At 35.9% G+C, this 22,927-nt stretch overlaps 1 protein-coding gene across 1 annotated transcript; it reads left to right on the top strand.

Moving 5' to 3' along the window:
• The first annotated feature begins 354 nt into the window (after positions 1-354).
• Positions 355-22,886, top strand: LOC113510875 (alkyldihydroxyacetonephosphate synthase). The gene is made up of 11 exons (XM_026894425.3): positions 355-583; positions 5,123-5,209; positions 11,211-11,502; positions 14,130-14,315; positions 15,242-15,415; positions 16,692-16,808; positions 18,234-18,380; positions 19,404-19,670; positions 20,475-20,635; positions 21,342-21,463; positions 21,898-22,886. Exons 1-11 carry the CDS (start codon positions 444-446, stop codon positions 22,092-22,094), a joined length of 1,890 nt encoding a protein of 629 aa, XP_026750226.2. The 5' UTR covers positions 355-443; the 3' UTR covers positions 22,095-22,886.
• Positions 22,887-22,927: the final 41 nt, after the last annotated feature.

The raw sequence follows: 22,927 nt of genomic DNA, 5'->3' as shown, positions 1-22,927 counted from the left end.
TCACGTAGGCTAAAGCCGGCCCTGCACAACTATAAAAAACTAAGAACAAGGAATTGGATAAAAAATAAAAAAGTTGCAACTTGGCTTAAATGTTTTTCACTAGACAAATAAATATGCGCAAAAGTTTAATATATGTATTTATAAGCGACATCTATTTAATTGATAAAGAATTAAAATAATTTGTAAGTAAGCAGAAGTTCACTTAAATTTTTATACATGCTTTTTCTTTTTCTTTTATACATGGACGTGAAGTGACATAATTCTATGTCAAAATACTAGATGGCGCTGAAAGACATTTTATTCTGCTTTATCGGCGTTATCTGTCATTAGATGCGCGGCAGTCTGCGCGATTTATAAAAATCGCACCAAATGCTTTTCGACACAAATCTATAATCGTCGCCCCTTGTAAAAATATCGGCGGCGTCTATAGTCAGTTCATAAAAATGAGTCAAAATGCGAATAATGATAATATTCGGACAGGTGATAAGAAAAACAGTTCAAGTGCTACAACTAAAAGAAGCGAAATTAATAACAATAGTGATAGTACAGTAATAAAAGTGAAAAGTGTGATACCTAGACGAAGGTAAGATGCAATAAAAGTTATTTATAATTAAATGGATTTTATTATTTTTAATACACTCAGGTCTATTTATAGTGAACCTAAATAAAAACATGTGACGGCCGGCGACCTGCTCCACTTAGGCAATAGGTACCTATATTGAATTAACGACGCATAGACCTAAAAATATCTGAGTATATTTATATAATCCTCCAAAACGTCCCCGAATAATTTAATTTCATGCAATTAAATAACAACGTTCCTGAACCCGATTAAATGACAAAAAAACCGCGAACAGTATTATCAAATACTCCAAAATTTTAGTTTCACGTCCGGTTTTTAAACATAGTTATGGCTCTAAATAAGGAAGGAGTTTCGATTTTTTCATTTCCATTTCATGAAAAAAACAATAAAATTTATTTTGTATATAAGGTCATTTTATATACTACATATTTTATCTAAGGATGTCAGAAATATACCTATTTACAGAATATTTTATACATGGATCCCTAGACATGTGTGTTAAACTCTCCTTAACCAGTTTTTTTTTTTTTTTATTGAAGTTGCCCACTATTATTTTATTATCGCAATATTAAATTTCACTATTTCACCTAAGTATTTAAAACATAAATATAAATAATCACGAACAACTTCTAGATAGGGTGTCGCTCTAGAAATGCTTCTACAAAAAGACCTAATTTTTTTTTAAATGGTTTACGCAATCTATAAAATCGTGTTTATCTTGTAATTTGGCTTTGTCGCAGCTATTGTCTTGTTGTTTATCCAGATTTATGATGTCATCAATATTTTCTCTAGGTTTCGTAAATTATGAAAAAACAATGTGTTAGTCAATAGTTGGCTGAATGTTTTTTGGTACTCCATTTCAATGTGAATTATAATTTAAATAAATATTGTATCGCCCAAAACCTACGGCAGTCGCCAGTACATTGCTGCTTCTAAAGATTGTGAGTCTACCATGAAACCTAATTCCGAAGTTTCGGTCCCCAATTTCGTACGTACCTGTAATGAAACATGTTCAAATTGGAATAGGACCCTTAAACGAAAACTGATACTCAACTCAACAATCGATATATTGCTATTTAGATTTTTTTTTTTTTCGTTATTTTAACATGAAGTTTTTTCTTTCGGTTTCAAAATTCCGGAAAATATTCATAACAGATAAATAAGTATTACGCTTCTTGTATCACTTTCTTCAATATATACTACTAATCCTTTATTTACACCTTGTTAATGCCAAACCTGTCAATTTCTTGGTAATACTGCTAACATCTGATAAGATAAGAACCTCACTGACCAATATATGAATTATGCTGATAGTAACTAAAAATATATTTTTAACCAACTATCAAAGTTTGTACTTAGAGATGTTTGGATGTTTATAATTCCGTCGCGCCTTAAGTATCTGCACTTTTTTCTACTTCACGTCAATATTTTTATATTAACAATTAATTCGTACTAATTTGCCTGAATTGTTTCGGCTACGTTACGCGATTATGTTTGTAATTCTGAACATTTTTCACATTCTTTTTAATTTGCATGAAGTTTCCGTTTATTTTTGCTAAGCAAAAAACTGTTTGTTGCGATACAGAATCTAACACGCAATTTAAATAATAATTACACACAATGTAGGAGATATGTATGAAGCATTCGGTTTTCGACCAAAATCAATTTTTTTGCGAAGCAATGTACTGGAAAAACATATTAGAACATGTATAGTTAATTACCTACTCGTATATTAATGTGTTCCGTTATCCATAACACGGATATCATGGTAAGTCCCATTTGGTGTACATGACCAGAACAGAAAAAAAATTACGCATATGCAAATAATTTAGGATAAAATTGGGACAAATTGTGGCGTTGAAATAGAATAGAAAAACTGCCATATTTTCCTGTTAGATTACAGTACGTAATGTTCCAAAAATGTATGCAGAAGTTTCTAAAAGGTCAGCAAAACACACGTGATACTCTAGCTATTTCATAGAGGGGATTATTAGGGATTATGAGGTCTAGTACCCTGTCAGGTAGATCTCCATATGGTTCCTCTTGGAGACCACTTTTATTACCAGTAAATTCGTCATGATGAGCCAACTAAACTCACTTCGTCTTTACTTATCATCCAGCAGATACCGATAGCGCAAACACCTTTCCTCCTTATCCTGTCCTCTCTTCTTTTAAAAAAGTAAAAAAAATACAGTTTAATACGTTGTATAAATAGTAAACTTCCTGTATTGTAGTTTCTACCTGACGTTGAGGTATATATATGTATACTCTACGTAATACATTATCATTTCAATCCTACCTGAAGGCTTGCCCTCAAAACACGCACTATCACATCAAATATTATCACGCACACATTATCTCCTTATCAGTGATGCCGGTGATATCATATTTGACCTGCATCAAATTGTCACATCACACGTATTTTTAAATATGATATGTCACTTCTATGGGCGCTTTTATAATTTATCGTTACAAGGCACGACATCGTAGAGTTTACCGTCACGGCATTATAATGGAAAAGCAAAATTTATGTAATTGTAATTAAAAATGGTTAATAATTTTTAATACATACTACTTACAGTGCCAAATTATTCTGATATGTCTTGATAACCCCTATCCTTTTTTTCGATGTCCTTCACCTAAAGGTTATCTAGAAGGGTCTGCGCAACTATAATATAAAACCGTCTTTTATGTTGCAACCGACTTCAAAAATCTTATCATTGCGGCCAAGTGCCTGGGGGCTTACCATGAAATGAAATTCCGAAGTTTCGGACTCAATTTCGAGTTTTCGTTCATACCTAAATCGGCCCAGTAAAAAAAGAGCTCAACATTTCATTCGTCATAAATCCTACAATAAAAGTCCAAAGGAATAATATTTTCATATTTTTAATGTTTTTAAACAGTAAGTATAATGTAATTTTAACATCAAATTCGTGTTTCGTTCAGCTCCGAAATTTGGGAAAACATTTCATGGTAGGCCCTTTGATGCGCTTCACTTGATACGCTGGCGGGGCACTAGTAAGGGATATAAGTGAGGATGAAAAGGCAGGTCAGTTAGCTCGTCGTGATGAATACACCTGGGATTCAGCAGGATGGTTTCCAGGGAGGAGCACGTGGAGGTATATTACTAGCAATGATACTAATAGTCCGCATTACTAACTATCCCTTCTAAGATGTACATAACATCAACGCCAAGGGATTGTTGTCCAAAATCCTCACAAACTTTGTCATTTCTGATAGTATGATAGTACCACATAATATAAAATGTAATTATACTTATGACTAAATAACATAAAAATTTAGTTACGAAACAGCAGTCTCATTCAACAATAAATGCATTGTTTTGCATTGTATCAATGAGATTAATACATATTGTATTGTATCAACATTAACATTTCAATATAATTTATTTAATTAAAATATATATATATATATATATATATATATATATATATATATATATATATATATTTATAACTGTACCCATATTAATGCAAATAAATGAAAGTTATGCATTATCGCAAAGGTTTATAAAACAATTCAGTCACTCAGTGCATTATCTTTTAAAGTAGTAAATATAATATTAGATATTTTCAAAATGATGAATGGAATAGTGACCCTGTCTGCGCTATTGGTTTGCACTGGCGGAGAACCAGTGGCGGGTGATAGATGAGGATGGTGTGACGTCAATTGGCTAGTTCTGATGAATTCATCGGAATTTGCCGGAACTGCAAAGCAATTATATAGTTAACAATGCGCTAAGACTAGGGTATGATGAGGCTGACTGACATCCTTATAGGATAAAAGCTTATAAATAAAAAAGATAAAAAAAACAATGCGCTAATAATCATGCGGGCAAAGCTACGAATAACAACTAATACATTTTTCTTAAACATGCTTGGAAATGTGAGCATTATTTTGACAATCTTCTTCGAGATAAATCAAAATTGCCGTACTGGCCAGGTACATGCGGGCAGCGGCTGGCAAAGGTGTATGAAAATCCATATCTGTCGTGTTTTGCGGCCAGATAAATTACTATGTAAACTCATATGTCCTGTAATTTAAAAATGGAATGACCTTTTACTTCGAAACATGGCTTCCAAGGAGTTAACTAAGAAAAGGTTTTATTTAAATTTCGAACTGGCTAGCAATAGAAAGCTGTTTATTGAAAAAAAAAAACAAAGGAACATTATGGCGCGTAAAAAAATTATTATTGTTCGTTATTCGTCATTGAACTAAAAAAGTAAAATTGTGTTTTTGATTTCCGCGCATTGTTTGAAAACTTGGTCACAACTAGGCATTGATGGACTCATGTATGTGTGCCTCGTCTACGTCTCGGCCCATATTTGCACGTTCGTTAATCAATGCCTCAGTTGCTGGCCGCTGCAGTAATGTACTAATACTCGTTAGCAAGCGTGGCAGTATTAGCAAAACTCCCCTTATTGGGTAAGCTTATGTTCAGCAGTGGACAGTTAACGGCTTAAATATTGATAATGATAAAATAATAAATATTTTTTATTAAATATTTATTTTTTTCAGACAAGACATACTAAAATGGTACGGGTGGGGCTACAAGGACTCCATGTTTCAGCTGGACGGCGATGTTGCATACTTCACTGGTAACAGGTAAAACAGTTCAAATACCTAGCATATAATAATTAATACAATAATAAATACCATTAGACATGTTACGAAGCGCCATCTAGTCGCAAACTAAGCAAAGCTTGTACTATTATTACTAGACAATTGATACACATACATTACATTCCATATTTATTCACGAACAATATGAGTAAGATAGTGACATCCCTCATTGGTTCCCCGTTAGCGTAAACCAGTAGCACAGGCGGGTTTTTTTTTGATGGGTGAAAATGGTATGGTACCCCGCCTGCGCTAACGGGATACGCTGGCAGAACACCAGTAAAGAGTGATAGATGAGAATGAAAACAGGCCAGTTAGCCCATCATGATGAATTCGTCAGGAATTAACCATGATAGTTTCCAAGGAGAACCGCGAGGAGGTCGACCTGATAGGGTCTATTGCTAGTAATGGGACTGGTAGTACACATTACTAGCAATCCCTTCCTCCCAGCGTAAACTAGTAGCACAGGCGGGATTTTTTTAATGAGTAATTTTTTTAATGAAATGGTAACCCCGCCTGCGCAAACGGTATACGCTGGCGGGGCACCAGTGATGGATGATAGGTGACGATGAAAGCAGGTCAGCTAGCCCATCGTGATGAATTTCACTAGAATTAACTACGATGGTTTCCAGGAGGAACCGCGTGGAGGTCGACCTGGTTGAGTATATTGCTAGCAATGGGATTCTTAGTCTCCATTACAAACAATCCCTTTTCCCCCTACAGGCGGGGTTACCTTTTCATATTCATCCACGAACATAATGAATAAGATGATGTGGGGGGAAAGGGATTGTTAGTAATGGAGACTAAGAATCCCATTGCTAGCAATGTACCCAACCAGGTTGACCTTCTCGTGGTTCCCCCTGGAAACTATCATGATTATTTCCAGATGAATTCATCATGATGGGCTAACTGGCCTGTTTTCATTCTCATCTATCACCCTTCACTGGTGCCCCGCCAGCATATCTCGTTAGCACAGGCGGGGTTACCATTCTATTTTCATCCAATAAAAAAAAAGATGGCGTTATCCATGATTAGTTCCTCGTTAGTGTAAACCAGTAGCACAGCAAAGTTAACCCTTTGGCAGTTAAGAAAAACGTTAACTATAAACTACCTAACTAATAAATCATAATAAAATAGTAATAATCACCTCAGTTATGTTCATATTTATTTTCCTTGTGTACAAAGCAATAAAATTGTTGTTATAGGCATTCACGTTTCGCCTTTATTTGCATTGCACAATAATCGTTTGACGACTTAGTGTGGAGTTGCCCTATTTTCATTGTTCACAGCGTCCTCTCTTGAAATAAAACTATTTTAAAGCAACAAACGTAACTTGCGAATAGAATAGAAAACATTTATAGGCTATAAAATAATTTCATATGTAAAGTTTCATCAGGGTCGGCAACGCGCACGTGACATCCCTAGTGTTGCTACAGTGACCGTTTACCATCAGACGGGTTTTTTTTTATGTATGATAACCTTGCTTGCGCTAATGGTATACGCTGACGGAGTACCCGTGAGGGAAGATAGGTGAGATTGAAAGGACAGGTCAATTAGCCCATCATGATAAATACACCTGGAATTCAGCACAATGGTTTCCAGGGGGGACCAGGAGGTCGACCTGACAGGGTGTATTGCTAGCAATGGGACTGGCAGTCTACATTACTAACAATCCCTCTCCCTCGGGCTGTTGCTTGCTGCCTTTGTGATATAAAAAAAGTACAATAATAATAATATTAAAAATTATCAACGGTCAATCTTAACATTAAGCCATCAACGGCAGGCACATTACCCGCTGTTAGTAGCGCTAATATTCTGACAAGTCCCAATTTGATTGGGTGATTGTGGGTTGAGCATAAATCCAGACTTCAGTATATTAAATGAAAATAAAGATTAATTAAAAAACGTTTTCTTGTAAAGTCGATCGTCTTAGATTATACATATATGTATATAGCGAACCGCCGTGTGGTCCCGATATAGAACATGCCACCCCTTCCTTTCCCATGAGTGTCTTAAGAGGCCACTAAGGAAATTTATTGGTAGAGGAATAGGCAACAACATCCATTTCAAAACATCACTAAAAGCCTAACCTGTGATTATCAACCCGCCATAAACTAAAATTGCATCCCAACCATCTGAACGAGTGGCGGTCCTCCACCGTGCGTTTTTCAAGGCACTTTCTCCCACGCACAACCACTCTTTGGAATCAACTTCCAGTAGCAGTATTTCCGAACCGATACGACAACATAACCTTCAAGAAAAGAGCATATTCCTTTTTAAAAGGCCAGCAGCACACCTGCAAAGCCGTTGGTTTTGTGGGTAACCATGGGCGGCGGTAGTCACTTACCATCAGATGAGCCGCATGCTCGTTTGCCACCTGTGTTGTAAAAAAAAACTTATGTTCAGCAGTGGACAGATAACGACTGATCATTCTCACTCTCTGTCACTGAGATTCTCTCTTAAAGTTTTCTATAGCATGTGTTTTATTTTTATGTACAGTTAATTACTTTGATAATAAAAGTATAGATAACGTATGCGGTGTGACGTATCCCTATTTTGTAAAATACTTGCTGCAATGAGAGCTCATTCTATTAGGAGTATTTCACCGGTGTAGGCGCATCGCAGTGCTACGAATTGGCATTTCCGCTAATTCTGTAGGAACACGTAATGTGTCGTTTGACGCCATCTGACCGTATGACGTCACGGACCTAATTATAAATAAAATAAATATACTCACAACTATAAATCCAGAGACAGTAATAAAATGGAATAGAGTTTTGACCGCATGACTCCTATCGCTAACTTTATACAGTAACGCCTCTTATTCATGAAACTTCTCATAAATCTGTTTTAGCTATTTAAGTATTTTGTCCTTTTCTTTTATATTTATTTCTCAATTTGCAAGACAGTAACAAAACACTATAATAGTTAAAATAAATTTGTAGTATAATTTGGTTTTTTGAATAAGGGGGTTACTGTAAATAGTTGGTTAAAACTGTATGTATGTATTCTTGACAACGGGGACGACTCCGAGATAACTTTTTTAAATTTATCCTTATAATTACAATTTAATTCGATAGTTTTATTGAGTGTTAAATGTGAAATTGTTTTTACTAAAAATATAGTTTATAATATATCTATATTTATTATATATAATAAATATAGGTCATAATTATAGTGACCCTTAGAATTATCATTTCGCTGTATTGATTATTAGTAATTGAAATATTAGTTTTAAAGATACATAGGTGCTTCAGACACCAATGGCATGTTGAATAAACAAACGGGAGGAAAAAACAAAAAAAAACTGTTTCTTCTGCGTCAGATAAGTCTGACTGGAAGGTTAAAAGGTTAATTTAATTATTAGCATTTTTAAAAATAAAAACATCCATTGTTTTTATTTTTGTAATGTATTATTAGTGTCTAAAGATTTTCAGTAGGTAAAATAGAAGGAAGGAGGGGGAAAGGGAGACCGAGACATAGTTACATCAGGCAGATCAAGGAAGGAGTTGGTGTTGTGTCGTATCAAGAGGTGAAGAGACCCGTTGAAAATCGTAGTGAGTAGCAAGAGCTCCACCGACAAGAGCGCAGCTCTTAAATAGAATAGATAGATAGAAAGATTTTCAGTTATATAATATTATTCACCATATCAGCTTACTGTCCACTGCTGAACATAGGCCTCCCCAAAAAAGGGAGTTTTGTCAGTAATTGACACGATTGACAGACGGCTTGGCAACCGCAATTAAGCTTTGATGATATTTCGAGGGGGGCACCACTGCCCGTCCCTCGACACATTAAGTTCCCTCAGTCGCCTTTTACAACACTCACAAAAAAGAAAGAAGCGGCCTATTCTATGCCGGATCGACACGGCAACAACTTGGTTATATCTTATTTACCACAGGGAGACTTTGTACAAAAGTCGTTTACTTGGACACCTCTCCCATTTGTGTTTCAGCCGTGAAGCAGTTGTGTTTGCATAGCTGTGTTTCGGTTTGGAGGGGGGATATGGCGTGAATTTACAGGGTACAGAGGAATAACTCCTGAGTCCTCAGGAATGGCAACGTATAAGGAGTATCATGGGCGAAACAATATACTCTGTTATGTCCATGGTATTGCTTATGTCTATAGGCGACGGTTGCCACTTTCCGTCAGGTGGGCCGTCAGCTTGTTTGTTTGCCATTCTAAGTTGTATAGAAAATTATTTAATTTGAAGTAAATTCAGAATTAGAATGGTTTCAATGTTTCTTATAATTTTTCTCCATGTTAGTTAGAAGATGCTGGCGATTAAGCGTCGATCTATGAAACGAAATTCTATGTAATGATTTTATTTTACAATGAAAGTCACTGTAAATAAATGAACGTGCCACATGTATGTTTAAATCATAATATAAAATTACCGGCCAGTATTTTATTACCACTAAAATACTGGTAGGATATATGTAATATGACATAGCCACGCCTAAAACATTGTTGCACGCGTGCGTTCATACATAAATGTTTACATATTTACCATTCATACAAAACAAACAATTGTGACGCAATTGCGACAGATCATTGTGACAACTACTTATTACCAACTAGCAATCCGCCCTGACTACGCACAAGTGCTATATTGTTTTACTTGTTTAGCAATGCCATTTGAGACTAGATGGCGCTGGTAACTAATCAGAACTTGTACTATAAGTAGATAGTTTTTTTTTAATGGATGATAATGGAATAATAGGAGGAGCCTGCAAGGAGGGGAAAGGGATTGTTAGTAATGGGGTCTAATGAACCCATTGCTAGCAATACACCCTATCAGGTCGACCTCCACGTGGTTTTCCCTGGAAACCATCGTGATTAATTCTAGTGGAATTCGTCACGATGGGCTAACTGACCTGCTTTCATCGTCACATATCATCTCTCACTGGTGCCCCGCTAACGTATACCAATAGCGCAGTTGGGGTTACCATTCCATTAATATCCATAAAAAAAAAACCCGCCTGCACTATCAGTATACACAGGCGGGGCACCAGTGAGGAATGATTGATGAGGATGAAAAGGCAGGTCAGTTAGGCCACCGTGACGAATTCAACGATAAATAAGTCACGATGGTTTTCAGGGGTAACCGCGTGGAGGTTGACCTGATAGAGTATATTGATAACAATTGGGACTAACATCCCCATTAGTAATAGTTGATTCCCCCCTATGGGTGTACACCTGATGAAAACAAATATTTTTTCTAAACACACTTATTACACAACATTGATATTTTTTAATAAGTCAAATGTTTAATTAGGATATATTGTGCATAGGAATCTTCCGTAAAAAATATTTAAATGTCAGTTAAACTCAATATCGGAATAAACGAAAAAACGAACAAACGCGAATAGCGACTTTGCTTTACCTATTTTAAGACTAGAAATAAATAATATAATATGTAAGACAGATAAATAGGTACACACTACACATACATATTATTTCATATTGTCGACTATTTACAAATGCAATGAAATAGGAATCGTGCTGCGTCTATCGTCTATACTATAAACTCTATAGTACTATTTAAATTTATAGGATACAGGTAAAATCAAAGTCGCAGACAAAGTCGTAGACAGTGTACACAAAAAAGTTGTAAACAATTTTTTTTCTGTCTCGAATTTTAAAACAAAATAGACAAAAAAGTAATAATAGACAATAATATACGTAATTATAAAACAAAATACTTTTGAGTGATTGACCGTTTCTGTCTTGACTGCAGTAGGTTTTTTTTTAACCAATTTCGAAACAAAGCGTTGTTTACCTCATAACTCCTTTAATTCTAAACCGTTTTGGAAAATTATTTTTTTTTTATCTGAAAGGTTATATTTACAAATTGATGGCATACAAATGTAATCAACATCTGTTTAGTAGTTTCATTTTAAAATCAAAATATCTGTTTTTGATACAAATGAAGTCTTTTTTAGGAATCTTCAATTATTTCTTATATAAGTCAATTTATTATCAGGTACCTCATCGCCGGGAAAAGTCTACCTCATCTGCAAAACTGGGCATACGAAAACTTCAAGGTGGATTTAAAGAAACCACCTAAAATACCAGAAATGCCCACCTCGTTTCCCGAGACACGGTTGCCTGCTGACATTAGACAGGAATTAGAAGGGATCGCTTCGGTCAGCGTCGATGGGATGGACCGACTAATTAGGGCACACGGGCAAACCTTGAAAGATATATCGGATCTAAGAGGCAACAAGTTTCCAAGGATCCCTGATGCGGTCATCTGGCCCGAGAGTCATGAACAGGTAAGCGAGAGACGGATTACTTATTCAACCAACTTCAAACACCAGGAGGTTTTTTTCTGTCAATAAAATATTTAGTTGATCAACCATCAAACCAACGAGACCAAATCGGCTGTGCGACGTTCAGAAAACTACGCCACATTTTCTCATCCAAAATACCTCAGAGTTTGAAGCGATCTTTAAAAAAAGAAAAGATTTGAAAAGATCTTTAACTAGTGCGTATTGTCATGGATGACTTACAGAACCGAAACATTATCCTATATGTTTGGCCGTATGCAAAAGTTTCAAGTTGTTCGAATGCATTGCAGGAGGTCAGTGGATCGAAATAACTTAGCACTGCTCCTTAAGGCAGTCTATGGGTGAACATAGCATACCATAGACCATGTTCAGCAGTGAACTTTTGACGGCTGATATGATGATCATGATGATGAAACTACATACTACAATTTGTTTCCATTTATATTTTTCTGAATTATTTATTTATTTATATTTATTAGCATGCCAAGTTGCCAACCTGCCTGCCAAGTATGGCAACTACTGGCAAAATTCCCCTTATGGGGAAGGCTTATGTTCAGCAGTGGACAGTTAACGGCTGAAATAATAAGACACGTGACACCCCATAGGGGCACCGCAATTTTCAAATTATATTTAGATGTGTTCTCCCTTTATTTCAAATCGCTATTATCACAGTAACTGTATTCACAGAATCAAAGTAAAATAAAAAGAAGTATGTACAGTATAAATTTATATGTCAAATATTTGACCGTCTCAAAACTGTAAAGTAGCGTTTGTGTATTTTTCAAATAAAAAAATGTAGAATCTCTTCCGTATTGCATAAAAAGTTTGCAACTAACTGCGTATAAAATGGTTACTTAACACATATGTTTAATTGACGTCGATATTATCACAATGCATTATTTACAATCCATCTTGCATGCATCATCGCCGTGTGGTCTCTGCATAGATTCATTCCTTTCACATGGGTGTAAGAGGTGGCAAAGGGAACTTAATGGTCGACGAATTTTTTTAATAGATCACAGTGGTATGGCAACCCCGCCGGCGCTAACGGTATATGATGGCGGGGCACCAGTGAATAATGACAGATGATGAAAAGGCAAGTTAGTTAGCCCATCGTGATGATTTCACTTAGAATTGACAACGTTGGTTTTTTTTTATCCAACTTAGAATGGCGGGGGGAAAGGGATTGTTAGTAATGGAAACTGAGAATCCCATTGCTACCAATATACCCAACCAGGTCGAACTCCTCGCGGTTCTCCCTGGAAACTATCATGGTTAATTCCTGATGAACATCATGATGGGCTAACTGGTCTGTTTTCATTCTCATCTATTACCCTTCACTGGTACTCCGCCAGCGTATCCCGTTAGCGCAGGCGGGGTTACCATACCATTTTCATCCATCAAAAAAAAATCGCTCCTGCCAAGCGTGGTAAGCACTGGCAAAACTCTCTCTTATGGGATAGGCTATGTTTATGAGTGGACAGTTGTCGGCTGTTACAGTAAACATTAATTGTAGGGACATGACGTAGTCGATGGTAGCTACTTAGCAGTAACTGCGTCTAACTTTATAAGGTCGAGTAAACAGTTAACTTACATATTACACAATTCCCATACAAGTGTGAAGTTGACAAGATCTATTATAGTATCTAAAATAATTATCAATACTTATTTAGGAATGGGCAAGTACTTCAATCATGACGGAGTGACGCCAATGTGCGAGGTTTCTTTACATAATTGATTTGAACGATTTCTTTGTCTTTATGGTTCCGTAACTTAAAAGGGAATAATGGAATCATCGAATCATTGAAGCTGACAGTATCAAACGCCCAAAATTTTACTTTAATATTCTTTATATTGATATACTAGCGACCCGCCCCGGCTTCGCACGTGTGCAATACTGTTATTTTGATTTATCTCGTGGGGTTCAGCCAGTGTTTGCAATGTATACTCGTATTATTGATTTGGCGAGATCGTCACTTGTACATAGTAGTAATTCTTATGGTTGCATCAAAGTTGAATTCGTTTTAATAAAAATATTTCAAAAGCACGATGTTAACCATAATACTGCCATAGAGATTGACACTGCAAGTACCTCAGTTTATGTGAAAAATAAGTGCGTCACTGCTTAAACTATTCGTATTAAAATTGTTTTGTCAATACTATAATTTTTTTTTACATAATTTTTTTTGTAGTACTCCGTACAGAGACCAAAAGGTTCAACAGAGTATAATGCACCGAAATTAAGCTTTATTGAATCTAATTTAAAGGAAAAAACCGATAGATAAAGTACTTGCGGCTGCGACATCTATTAAAATCAATATCTGGATCGTAACTGATGCAGATCTTCTCAAGTTTTACTTCAGGAAGACTCAGGTGGAGGCGGGGTGAAGCCCTATACCTCGGAATCATCACCGAAAGCGACTACCCCCAAGTTAACAGCATCATACTTTTATCTGACTGTCTTCTAAACTTCTTATGTAGGTCATTATGTAGAGTTAGTATTCCTCTTCTTCTCTCCTCTAAAATCATGATAGTATTTTCTCTCTCTAGTATATTCTCTCGTGTGTGTGTGATTGTAATGGTATTGATAATATAATTTTTTAAATTTACAGGTGGAACAAATAGTAAAATGCGCATCGAAACATGGTTTTGTAATAATTCCATTTGGCGGTGGCACTTCGGTGTCCGGCGCAGTGACCTGCCCACCCAAAGAGCAACGGCCCATAGTCGTACTGGACACAAGCGATATGAACTCCATACTGTGGCTGGACAAAGAACAGCTACTGGCTAGAGTCCAGGTATCTAATACAGTTTCTTTTTTACAAGCTTTTATTTAACATGTTATAGTGTGTATTTTCTTTAAAGATTTACAATTTATTTTTTAACCACTCGCTAGCGTCCGATTGTGCTGAAATTTTGCATACGTAAGTTTGGTAACAATACCAAATTAATCGTATATGGTACCATCGAGCTCATCTAATAATGATGATGAAAGATTGTCATAGGGCGTCGTGAAAACATTATAACTGCGTCGCGTTTGGTTTGTCTAGACAAAAACTACATATAACCCTGTGTGGTGCCCACAATGTGATGATAAAGCCTGAATTCTATAAAAACTTGTTTAAAAAAATTGTTTTAAACAGACTTGTTTTTATCATATTTGAAATGACCAAGAAGCTGACCGTCTACCTAATGGAAAATGCTAACCGTCGCCTATAGATATAAATAGTACAACAAAATACATACGTTGTCATTCCTGATTACTATGGTGTCATGTCTCCGAAACCTGTAATTGCAGTACATTGGGATATGTTTTTTACGCGTCTTAAAATGGCAAACAAGCTGACGGCCCACCTGATGAAAAGTGGTAATCGTCGCTTACAAACATGAGTAGTACCATGGACATAACAGAGTATATTGTTTCGCCCATGATAACCCCCATGCGTTGCCATTCCTGAGGATTCAAGTGTTATTCCTCTGTACCCTATAAATTCACTGCCATATTCCAGTCTTCAAACCGAAACACAGCCATGTAAACAAAACTGCTTCACGGTAGGAACACGAATGGGACAGAGGTATCCAAGCAAATGACTGTTTTTACTAAGTCTCGCTCTGGTATTGAATTGTGTGATCTTCGTTGCTTGATGTATCATAACATGAAGACCAGGTGATCAATATAGTGATCAATAGTCTGACACTTATAACCCTTATGTACCCATTGCAGGCTGGTATTATCGGCCAGGATTTGGAGCGAGAGATGCGAGCACGTGGATTCACGGTTGGCCACGAGCCTGACTCGTATGAGTTCTCAACTCTTGGAGGTTGGGTGGCGACCAGAGCCAGCGGCATGAAGAAGAACACATATGGAAACATCGAGGATCTTATTGTTCAGACTAAAGTAAGTTGATCCACTCTCAGTATGAATAGAAACTGAGTAATATCATTGGAAAGTTTTTTTTTTTTCTATCTGCCTATCGATTTTTCTCTCTGTGTGTATGTCTGTAAGTAAAGTATATAACAAATCGAATGATCAAGAATAATGTATATGGGGTTTTCATATTTTTACAAGTAAAAAGGTTATGTCTTATATGATTTATTGATTAGCATGCAAGCATTTGGCGTTCCATTGTTTCTGCCCACGCTAATGGCAGGTGTGACAGATATATGTATAATATATGTATGTATGTATGTATGATTGATTAGACTTTAACATTATTCAGATCTGATCTAGAAGGTGAATTTTAGATTGAGCTACCATGAATAGCTTTATTGTAAGATTTTTTTATAATACAGAGAACATTGAGGATGCGGCTCATTTGATGGTAAGTGACTACCGCAACCCATGAGCACTCGCAACACCAGAGTCATTGCAGGTTTACTGGCGGCTTTTTAAAAAGAAATATTCTCTTTTTTTTTAAGATTGCGATGTCGTATAATAAATATTGATAATAAAGAAGATAACTGAAAATAATGTTCTACAAAAAAACACTGACTTAAATAGTGATAAAATGAATTATTTTATTTTTAAATCTAAACTACTGAACCGATTTTGATAAAATTTCTATAGGACCAGTCTGAAAGTTCAAGAACAAAAAAATGTCCCATTTCCATTTATAAATCACCGAGTTCTGAGGTAACAAACATAAAAATCAAATTGAGAATCTCTTCCTTTTTGAAGTCGGTTAAATAGTAGTATAACAGTATAGTTGCTGTATTGTTACCAGTGGTAATCCTGTAGTTTAAAACCTATTTTTACGTAGTATTCCTAAATTCTATGCGAGCTAACTTGCTAATAAACGTTAGAATTAGGGTAAATGTGTAAGAAATTCAGATTGATACCCACTACTAAATTTCATCACCGTTCAAGCTACTCTGGATAAGTGGCAGCCCCTCACAGTGCATGTCTGTATACACTTTCTTGAACGCACAATCAAATTATGGAACCAACTTCCAGCAGCAGTATTTCTGAACAGTTACGACGTTGAAAACTTCAAGAAAGAGCATATTTCCTCCTAAAAGGCCGACAATACGCCTGCAATTTCTCTGATGTTGCAGGTGCCTCTGGGTAACCATTAATTGAGCCATATGCTCGTTTACTATACAGAATTCCTATTAGAAGTTACTAAGTTTTTGCATACAAATAGGAAATCTTAGAATTATTCAATTCATCTCAGGTGGTGACAGCCCGCGGTGTTTTGGAAAAGAGTTGCAGAGTACCAAGAATTTCGTGCGGTCCAGAGTTTGAACACATTGTGATGGGATCTGAAGGCTGCCTGGGTGTCGTCACTGAGGTAAAATTAATATTTTCAATGCGCAATAAATGGATTGAGCAATATTTTTAAATGTTTTTTTTTTTACCACTGAGATGGCAAACAAGCATACGCCCCACCTGATGGTAAGCGGTTACCGTAACCTATGAACGCCTGCAATACCAAAGGTATATATAACGCACGCGTTGCCGACCCTAAAGAAACTTCTTTACCCCCCTTTTGAAGAACCCCATGCTGTAGTCTCTTGGGAAAACCTCGGCAGGGAGCTCATTTCATAACCTGAGTGTTCGTGGGAGAAAACATCTCTGAAACCGCGTTGTACGCAACCATTTAGGCTGTAAGGTATAAGGGTGAACTCCCTGTTGATGGCGAGCCGTACGATGATAGAAGGTAAAGAATCATTCCTCTGAGCACAATCCGTTGTACAATTTTGGCTTGATTTTATTGATTATTTTTGTGATCGATTGAGTCGTTTAGTCTATATTTGTTATAATTGAAGTGTCTAATACTTTTCTGGAGGAAAATCCTATTGAAAGATAGAACCTAGATCTCGCCCAAAACAAAAATTCTAGCCTGCATTTACCATACTGAGCAAACGAGCTTGGTATACGGTTTTATTTGGAGTTATATACCAGGATATTGTAAGTCGTCTTATTTTTTTCATCATACTCGTATCATATCAACCTTTGTCCACTACTGAACATAAGCCTCCTCTTATCGTGGTTTGCCAATAGTTGCCACGCTAGGCAGGCGGATTGGCAACCGCAGTTAGGCTTTGGAGATGTTTTCAGAGAGACGCTGCTGCCCATCCCTCCCCCCTCCCCTTCTTAATCGCCTTTTACGATACTCACGGGAAAGGATGGAAGGGATGGCTTTTTCTATATCAGGGCCACACGGAAACTTATTTATTTATTATTATATAACTCTTTAATGTACCGAAAACAAAAAAATATATACCTACAATGACAATCAGAAAATTTAGTTGAATTACTGTAGCATAAAATACAGTTAAAAATATAAATAATAATTATTAATATAAATATATACAAAAAGCGGTCATATCGCTAGGTCAGATATCAATGACCATTTGAGTCGGAAGAGTCAAAATTATAATTTGCAAAATTTCTAAGTTTTTTAAAAATTCGTGGCAACAATAAATAGTGCTTGCATAAATAAAGTTTGATATCTAATCCTCGTTAATCGATTCAGATGTTTTTTTTTTTTTTTTATAAAATTTGTCATATTTGTGTATGGAATTAAAGAACCGCAGATTCACATCCAAAGAGCCGCATGTGGCTCGCTAGCCGCAGGTTGCCGACCCCTGCGCTAAGGTAATCTCTTACAGACAGACCTTTATCTCAGTCTTACAAATAGGATGGAATACTTACATAAATATGTTTATTTTTTTATACAAATAAAAAAAAACCTTTTATTTTTCGTCTGCAGGTGACATTAAAAATCCGTCCACTACCGCCTGTAGTCCAGTATGGGTCACTGGTTTTCCCCGACTGGGACTCTGGGGTCCAGTTCGAGCGCGAGGTTGCCAGGCAACGACTCCAGCCATCCAGTATACGGCTTATGGATAACGAGCAAGTCAGTATAAATTCAATTTAATTTTTTTTTTTTACTTACACGACAAAGGTAGTAAACGTGAGCGTATGACTCGTCTAACTGTAACCTAAGGTCGATTTCAAACCTTCTTATAACTATTAGAGTGTCAGAGCTTTGTCACTTTCTTTCAGGGAAATTCAGCACAAGAAAAGGACAAAATACTTCAACAACTAAAATAGGGTTTATGACACGTTCAACGTTTTTATGTATTAGAGGGTAGCCGTTTTGCAAAGATTTTTCTAAAGGTTTTTCAAATTATATCTACATACCTAGATATAATTGTACCAATATTATAAATATACAATTTATAAAAATGTTTGTATTACAAGTATATACTACTTTGACTACTCCGTTAGGTTATCATAATTATGAACATATTTTTTATCGTTTTTTTTTATACCACTGATGTGGCAAACAAGTATACGGCTCACCTGATGATAATTGGTTACCGTAGCCTATGAACGCTTGCAATACCAGGGACATTAAGCGAGCGTTGTCGACCCTGAAGGAACTTCTTTATCCCTTTATTATACTGTATTTACAGGATACAGAGGAATAACACCTGAGTCCTCAGGAATGGCAACGCATGAGGGGTATCATGGCCGAAACAGTATACTCTGTTTTGTTCACGGTACTGCTCATGTCAATAGGCGACGGTTACCACTTTCCATCAGGTGGACCGTCAGCTTGTTTGTCATTCTAAGTTGTATAAAAAAATCCATTATCACCTAGATAATGGAATGGTAACCCCGCCTGCGCTATCGGTATACACTGACGAGGCACTAGTGAGCGATGATAGATGAGGATGAAGCAGGTCAGTTAGCGCTTCGTGACGAATTCAACAAGAATTGATCACGATGGTTTCCAGGGGGAACCACGTGAAGGTCGACCTAATAGGACATATTGCTAGCAATGGGCCTGTCAAATTCCATTGCTAACAATCCCCTTCCCCTCTATCTGATATATTGACTTATATAATAAATGGTAATAACTTGATATTTACAGTTTCGGTTTGGGCAAGCACTAAAAACGGAATCATCGTGGGGAGGGGTCTTTCTTGATGGCCTGAAGAGAATCTACATCACTCGCATCAAAGGCTTCGACCCGACGAAGCTGTGTGTGGTGACGTTACTGATGGAGGGCACAGCGGAGGACGTCGCCGAGAGGGAGAAGAAGCTCAACAGCATAGCAGCGCAGTTCGGAGGGATACCGGCAGGCGCTGAGAACGGTGAAAGAGGGTACACGCTAACCTTCGTCATCGCTTATCTTAGGGTAAGTTTTAGTGCTTCGATCTACAAAACAAAGTAATTAAGAAAAAAGCAAAGGATATTATTGATTTTTAAACTTAAATAGAGTGTCTCCATACAAATGCTTCGAGAAAGGCGGGTCAACTTTTTTGAATATATTAATAAACTATATTTATTTTGTTTTATAAGTTTTGCATCTTTTTAATGCGTAGAAACTTTTTTTTTTTATTAAATAATTAAATATAGATACGTCAAGATACATTATGATAAAAAGTTGACCGGTTTTAAAGACTCGATGCACTATCTATATAATCTAAGTTAAGATTTTTTCGACAATTCATTTTCCTTTGCTGTATATAGGAAAATAGAATAATGAAACCTTATTCATAAAAACTAAAATGTACTACAAACCTTTTTTAACTATTAAAGTGTTTTGTCACTGTATTTCAACTTGAGAAATGTATGCTTAAAGAAAAGAACAAAGCAATAGCTAAAATATAGATGATATATTTGAGAGATTTGACGTTTTTTATTAATTAAGAGGTAAATATGCAAGTATATAGTCTCAGATATCTTATCGTAGGCATGTGTAATATGGATACCGATCCAATATCCATTTTTTTTTGATGAATTAACCATGATAGTTTCCAGGGGGAACCGCGTGGAGGTCGACCTAATTAGGTATATAGCTGGCAATGGAATTCTTTGTCTCCATTACTAACAATTCCTTTCTCCCGGCGTCCATAGGCTACAGTGACCGTTTACCATCAGACGATCCGTACGCTTGTTTGCCATATTGTAAAAAACAAAAAAAAATTATCTATGGCAGGATGTAGCTATGGAATATGGCATAGTGGCGGAGTCGTTCGAGACGTCAGTGCCGTGGGACCGCACCGCCGCGCTCTGCAGCCGCGTGAAGCGCCGCATCCGCGACGAGTGCGCCGCCCGCGGCATACAACACTATCTCATCTCGTGCCGCCTCACGCAAACGTAAGTAGTAATTTAATGAAACAGTAACCCCGCCCGCGATAGCGGTATATGCTGAGTACCAGTGAGGGATGATACCAGAGGGGGGAGACGGTACAAAAGTCGTTTGCTTGGGTACCTCTGTCTCATTCGTGTTTCTACCGTGAAGCAGTTTCGTTTGCATGCTGTGTTTCGGTTTGAAGGGTGGGATATGGCAGTGAATTTACAGGATACAGAGAAATGACACCTGAGTCCTCAGGAATGGGACTCCTCAGATATTGTTGACGAAACATTATACTCTGTAATGTCCATGGTACTGCTCATGTCTATAGGCGACGGTTACCACTTTCCATCAGGTGGGCCGTCAGCTTGTTTGTCATCCTACGTTGTATAAAAAAAATGATAGGTGAGGATGAAAAGGCAGGTCAATTGGCCCATAGTAACGAAATCATGAAGAAATAAATAAGATGGTTTTCCCTTTCCCCCCGGAACTGCTTGCTGCACTGCCCAATCTTATCAAAGCGAAAAAAAATTGTACTCTTCTTGGCAAAAAATCTATCTCTACCTTAATATTACAACTGTGAAAAGGAATTGTTAGACATAAGGGTTAACGGTCATTGCTAGCAATATACCCTGCCAGATCGACCACCCCGCGGTCTTCCTAGAAACCATCATTGTATATCACCTGTAAAAAGTACGTAATTTTCTTTAAAATAAATAAATTTTTCAGCTATGACGCTGGATGCTGTATATATTTCTATTTTGCACACAATTCGGAAAAGTTCATTGACCCTGTAGCAACCTATGAAGAAATAGAGGAGGCAGCACGAGACGAGATCATTGCTTCCGGTGGTAAGTGTCAAATAGAAGACCAATCAGAGATTAGAATTTTGGCGCCATAAAAAACTGATAAGGGAATAGACAATGATTAACCTCGATACAAAAGAATGTATCTTAAAAATTAACAAATTTCTAACCGTCCTATAAAAACTATAGCCTATTTTAACTTTTAATTATATGTTTAGTCACTAAAAACTAAAACCATGAAGAAGGCTTAAGAACTTAATATATATAATACAAGTGATTCAGTAATATACTGGGAAGACATATTTTTAGCAACGGATTTAACGTCTAAAATGAAAATATGTATCAACTAAATTAATAACATTCTTCAATGATATAAGACAAAGATTTTATGCAATAAGTCGATAAATATATAATTGAAAAACGAATTAGAAAATTTTCATTGACATGAATCTTTTTTTAAGTGTTCTTTTTTTTTATAGGTTCGATATCACATCATCACGGTGTCGGAAAATTGCGAAAAAAATGGTACACAGATACGGTAAGCGAACCAGGTCGACAGTTACTCTTGGCTGCAAAGAGAGCGCTAGATCCTGACAATATTTTTGCATTAAGAAACATGGCCTTAGATGAATATGATGGAGATCAAGAAGATATTGGTATAAAAAGTAAATTATAGATGTAAAATTTTATACTGAGAAATTAAGTACTTATGTATTTTTTACACATAGATAATTCAACATTCCAGTTTTAACTGCAATGCAATATTACAGTTTTGTAATAAAACACAAAAATTATGGCTGCTGAAAATTATTAATATTTTATTTCAGTAAAATAAATAAGATGTAAAATTTATCAGAAAACTATGAAACTGTAAATATTTTATTTTAAACTTTATTTATATTATTAACAGGCTTGAAAATTTACTGCTTTAAGAAACTCATTCGTAATAAAAAATAAAATAAGATTTCTTAAAAGAATCGACCTCACATTATAATTATTATAATACCACCGTATTTTAACTTTCTGTCATAATCATTATTTCTGAAACTAAGTGCGTTACATAATTTTTTTATTTTTATTTTAAAGACAGCTCAGTTCTCTGTAATATCTTATTAGCAATCACAACTGAGTAAATAAGATTTGTTTTTGTATTGTATCGTATTTTTATACACTGACGTCTCATAAAAAATGAAGCACCTCCTTTTATTTTGTGGTAGAAATAAGTATATGTTTATATAAAAAAATATATAAGACAAAGCCACCAAGTATATATAATAATTAACTTGTACTAACATATTTTATAATCCAGACACGATTTATATTGCTCAATTTTTGGTTAAGTTTAATTGGTTAAAAATTGTGTTAACGTAAACATTCCTTTTAATTTTACTATGTAGAATAATTTTTATTATATGCATTGAAATTATTTCAATTGGTTATAGATTAAAATATATATTATTTAAAAATCCTTGTTAGTTTTATTTCATGTAAATGTGTAAAATGCAAAAT

Source organism: Galleria mellonella, unplaced genomic scaffold (genome assembly GCF_026898425.1).
Source record: "Galleria mellonella isolate WM207_F2 unplaced genomic scaffold, CSIRO_AGI_GalMel_v1 utg116, whole genome shotgun sequence".
NCBI lineage: Eukaryota > Metazoa > Arthropoda > Insecta > Lepidoptera > Pyralidae > Galleria > Galleria mellonella.
Note: the sequence above shows the minus strand (reverse complement) of the source record. Positions and strands in the feature narration are given on the sequence as shown.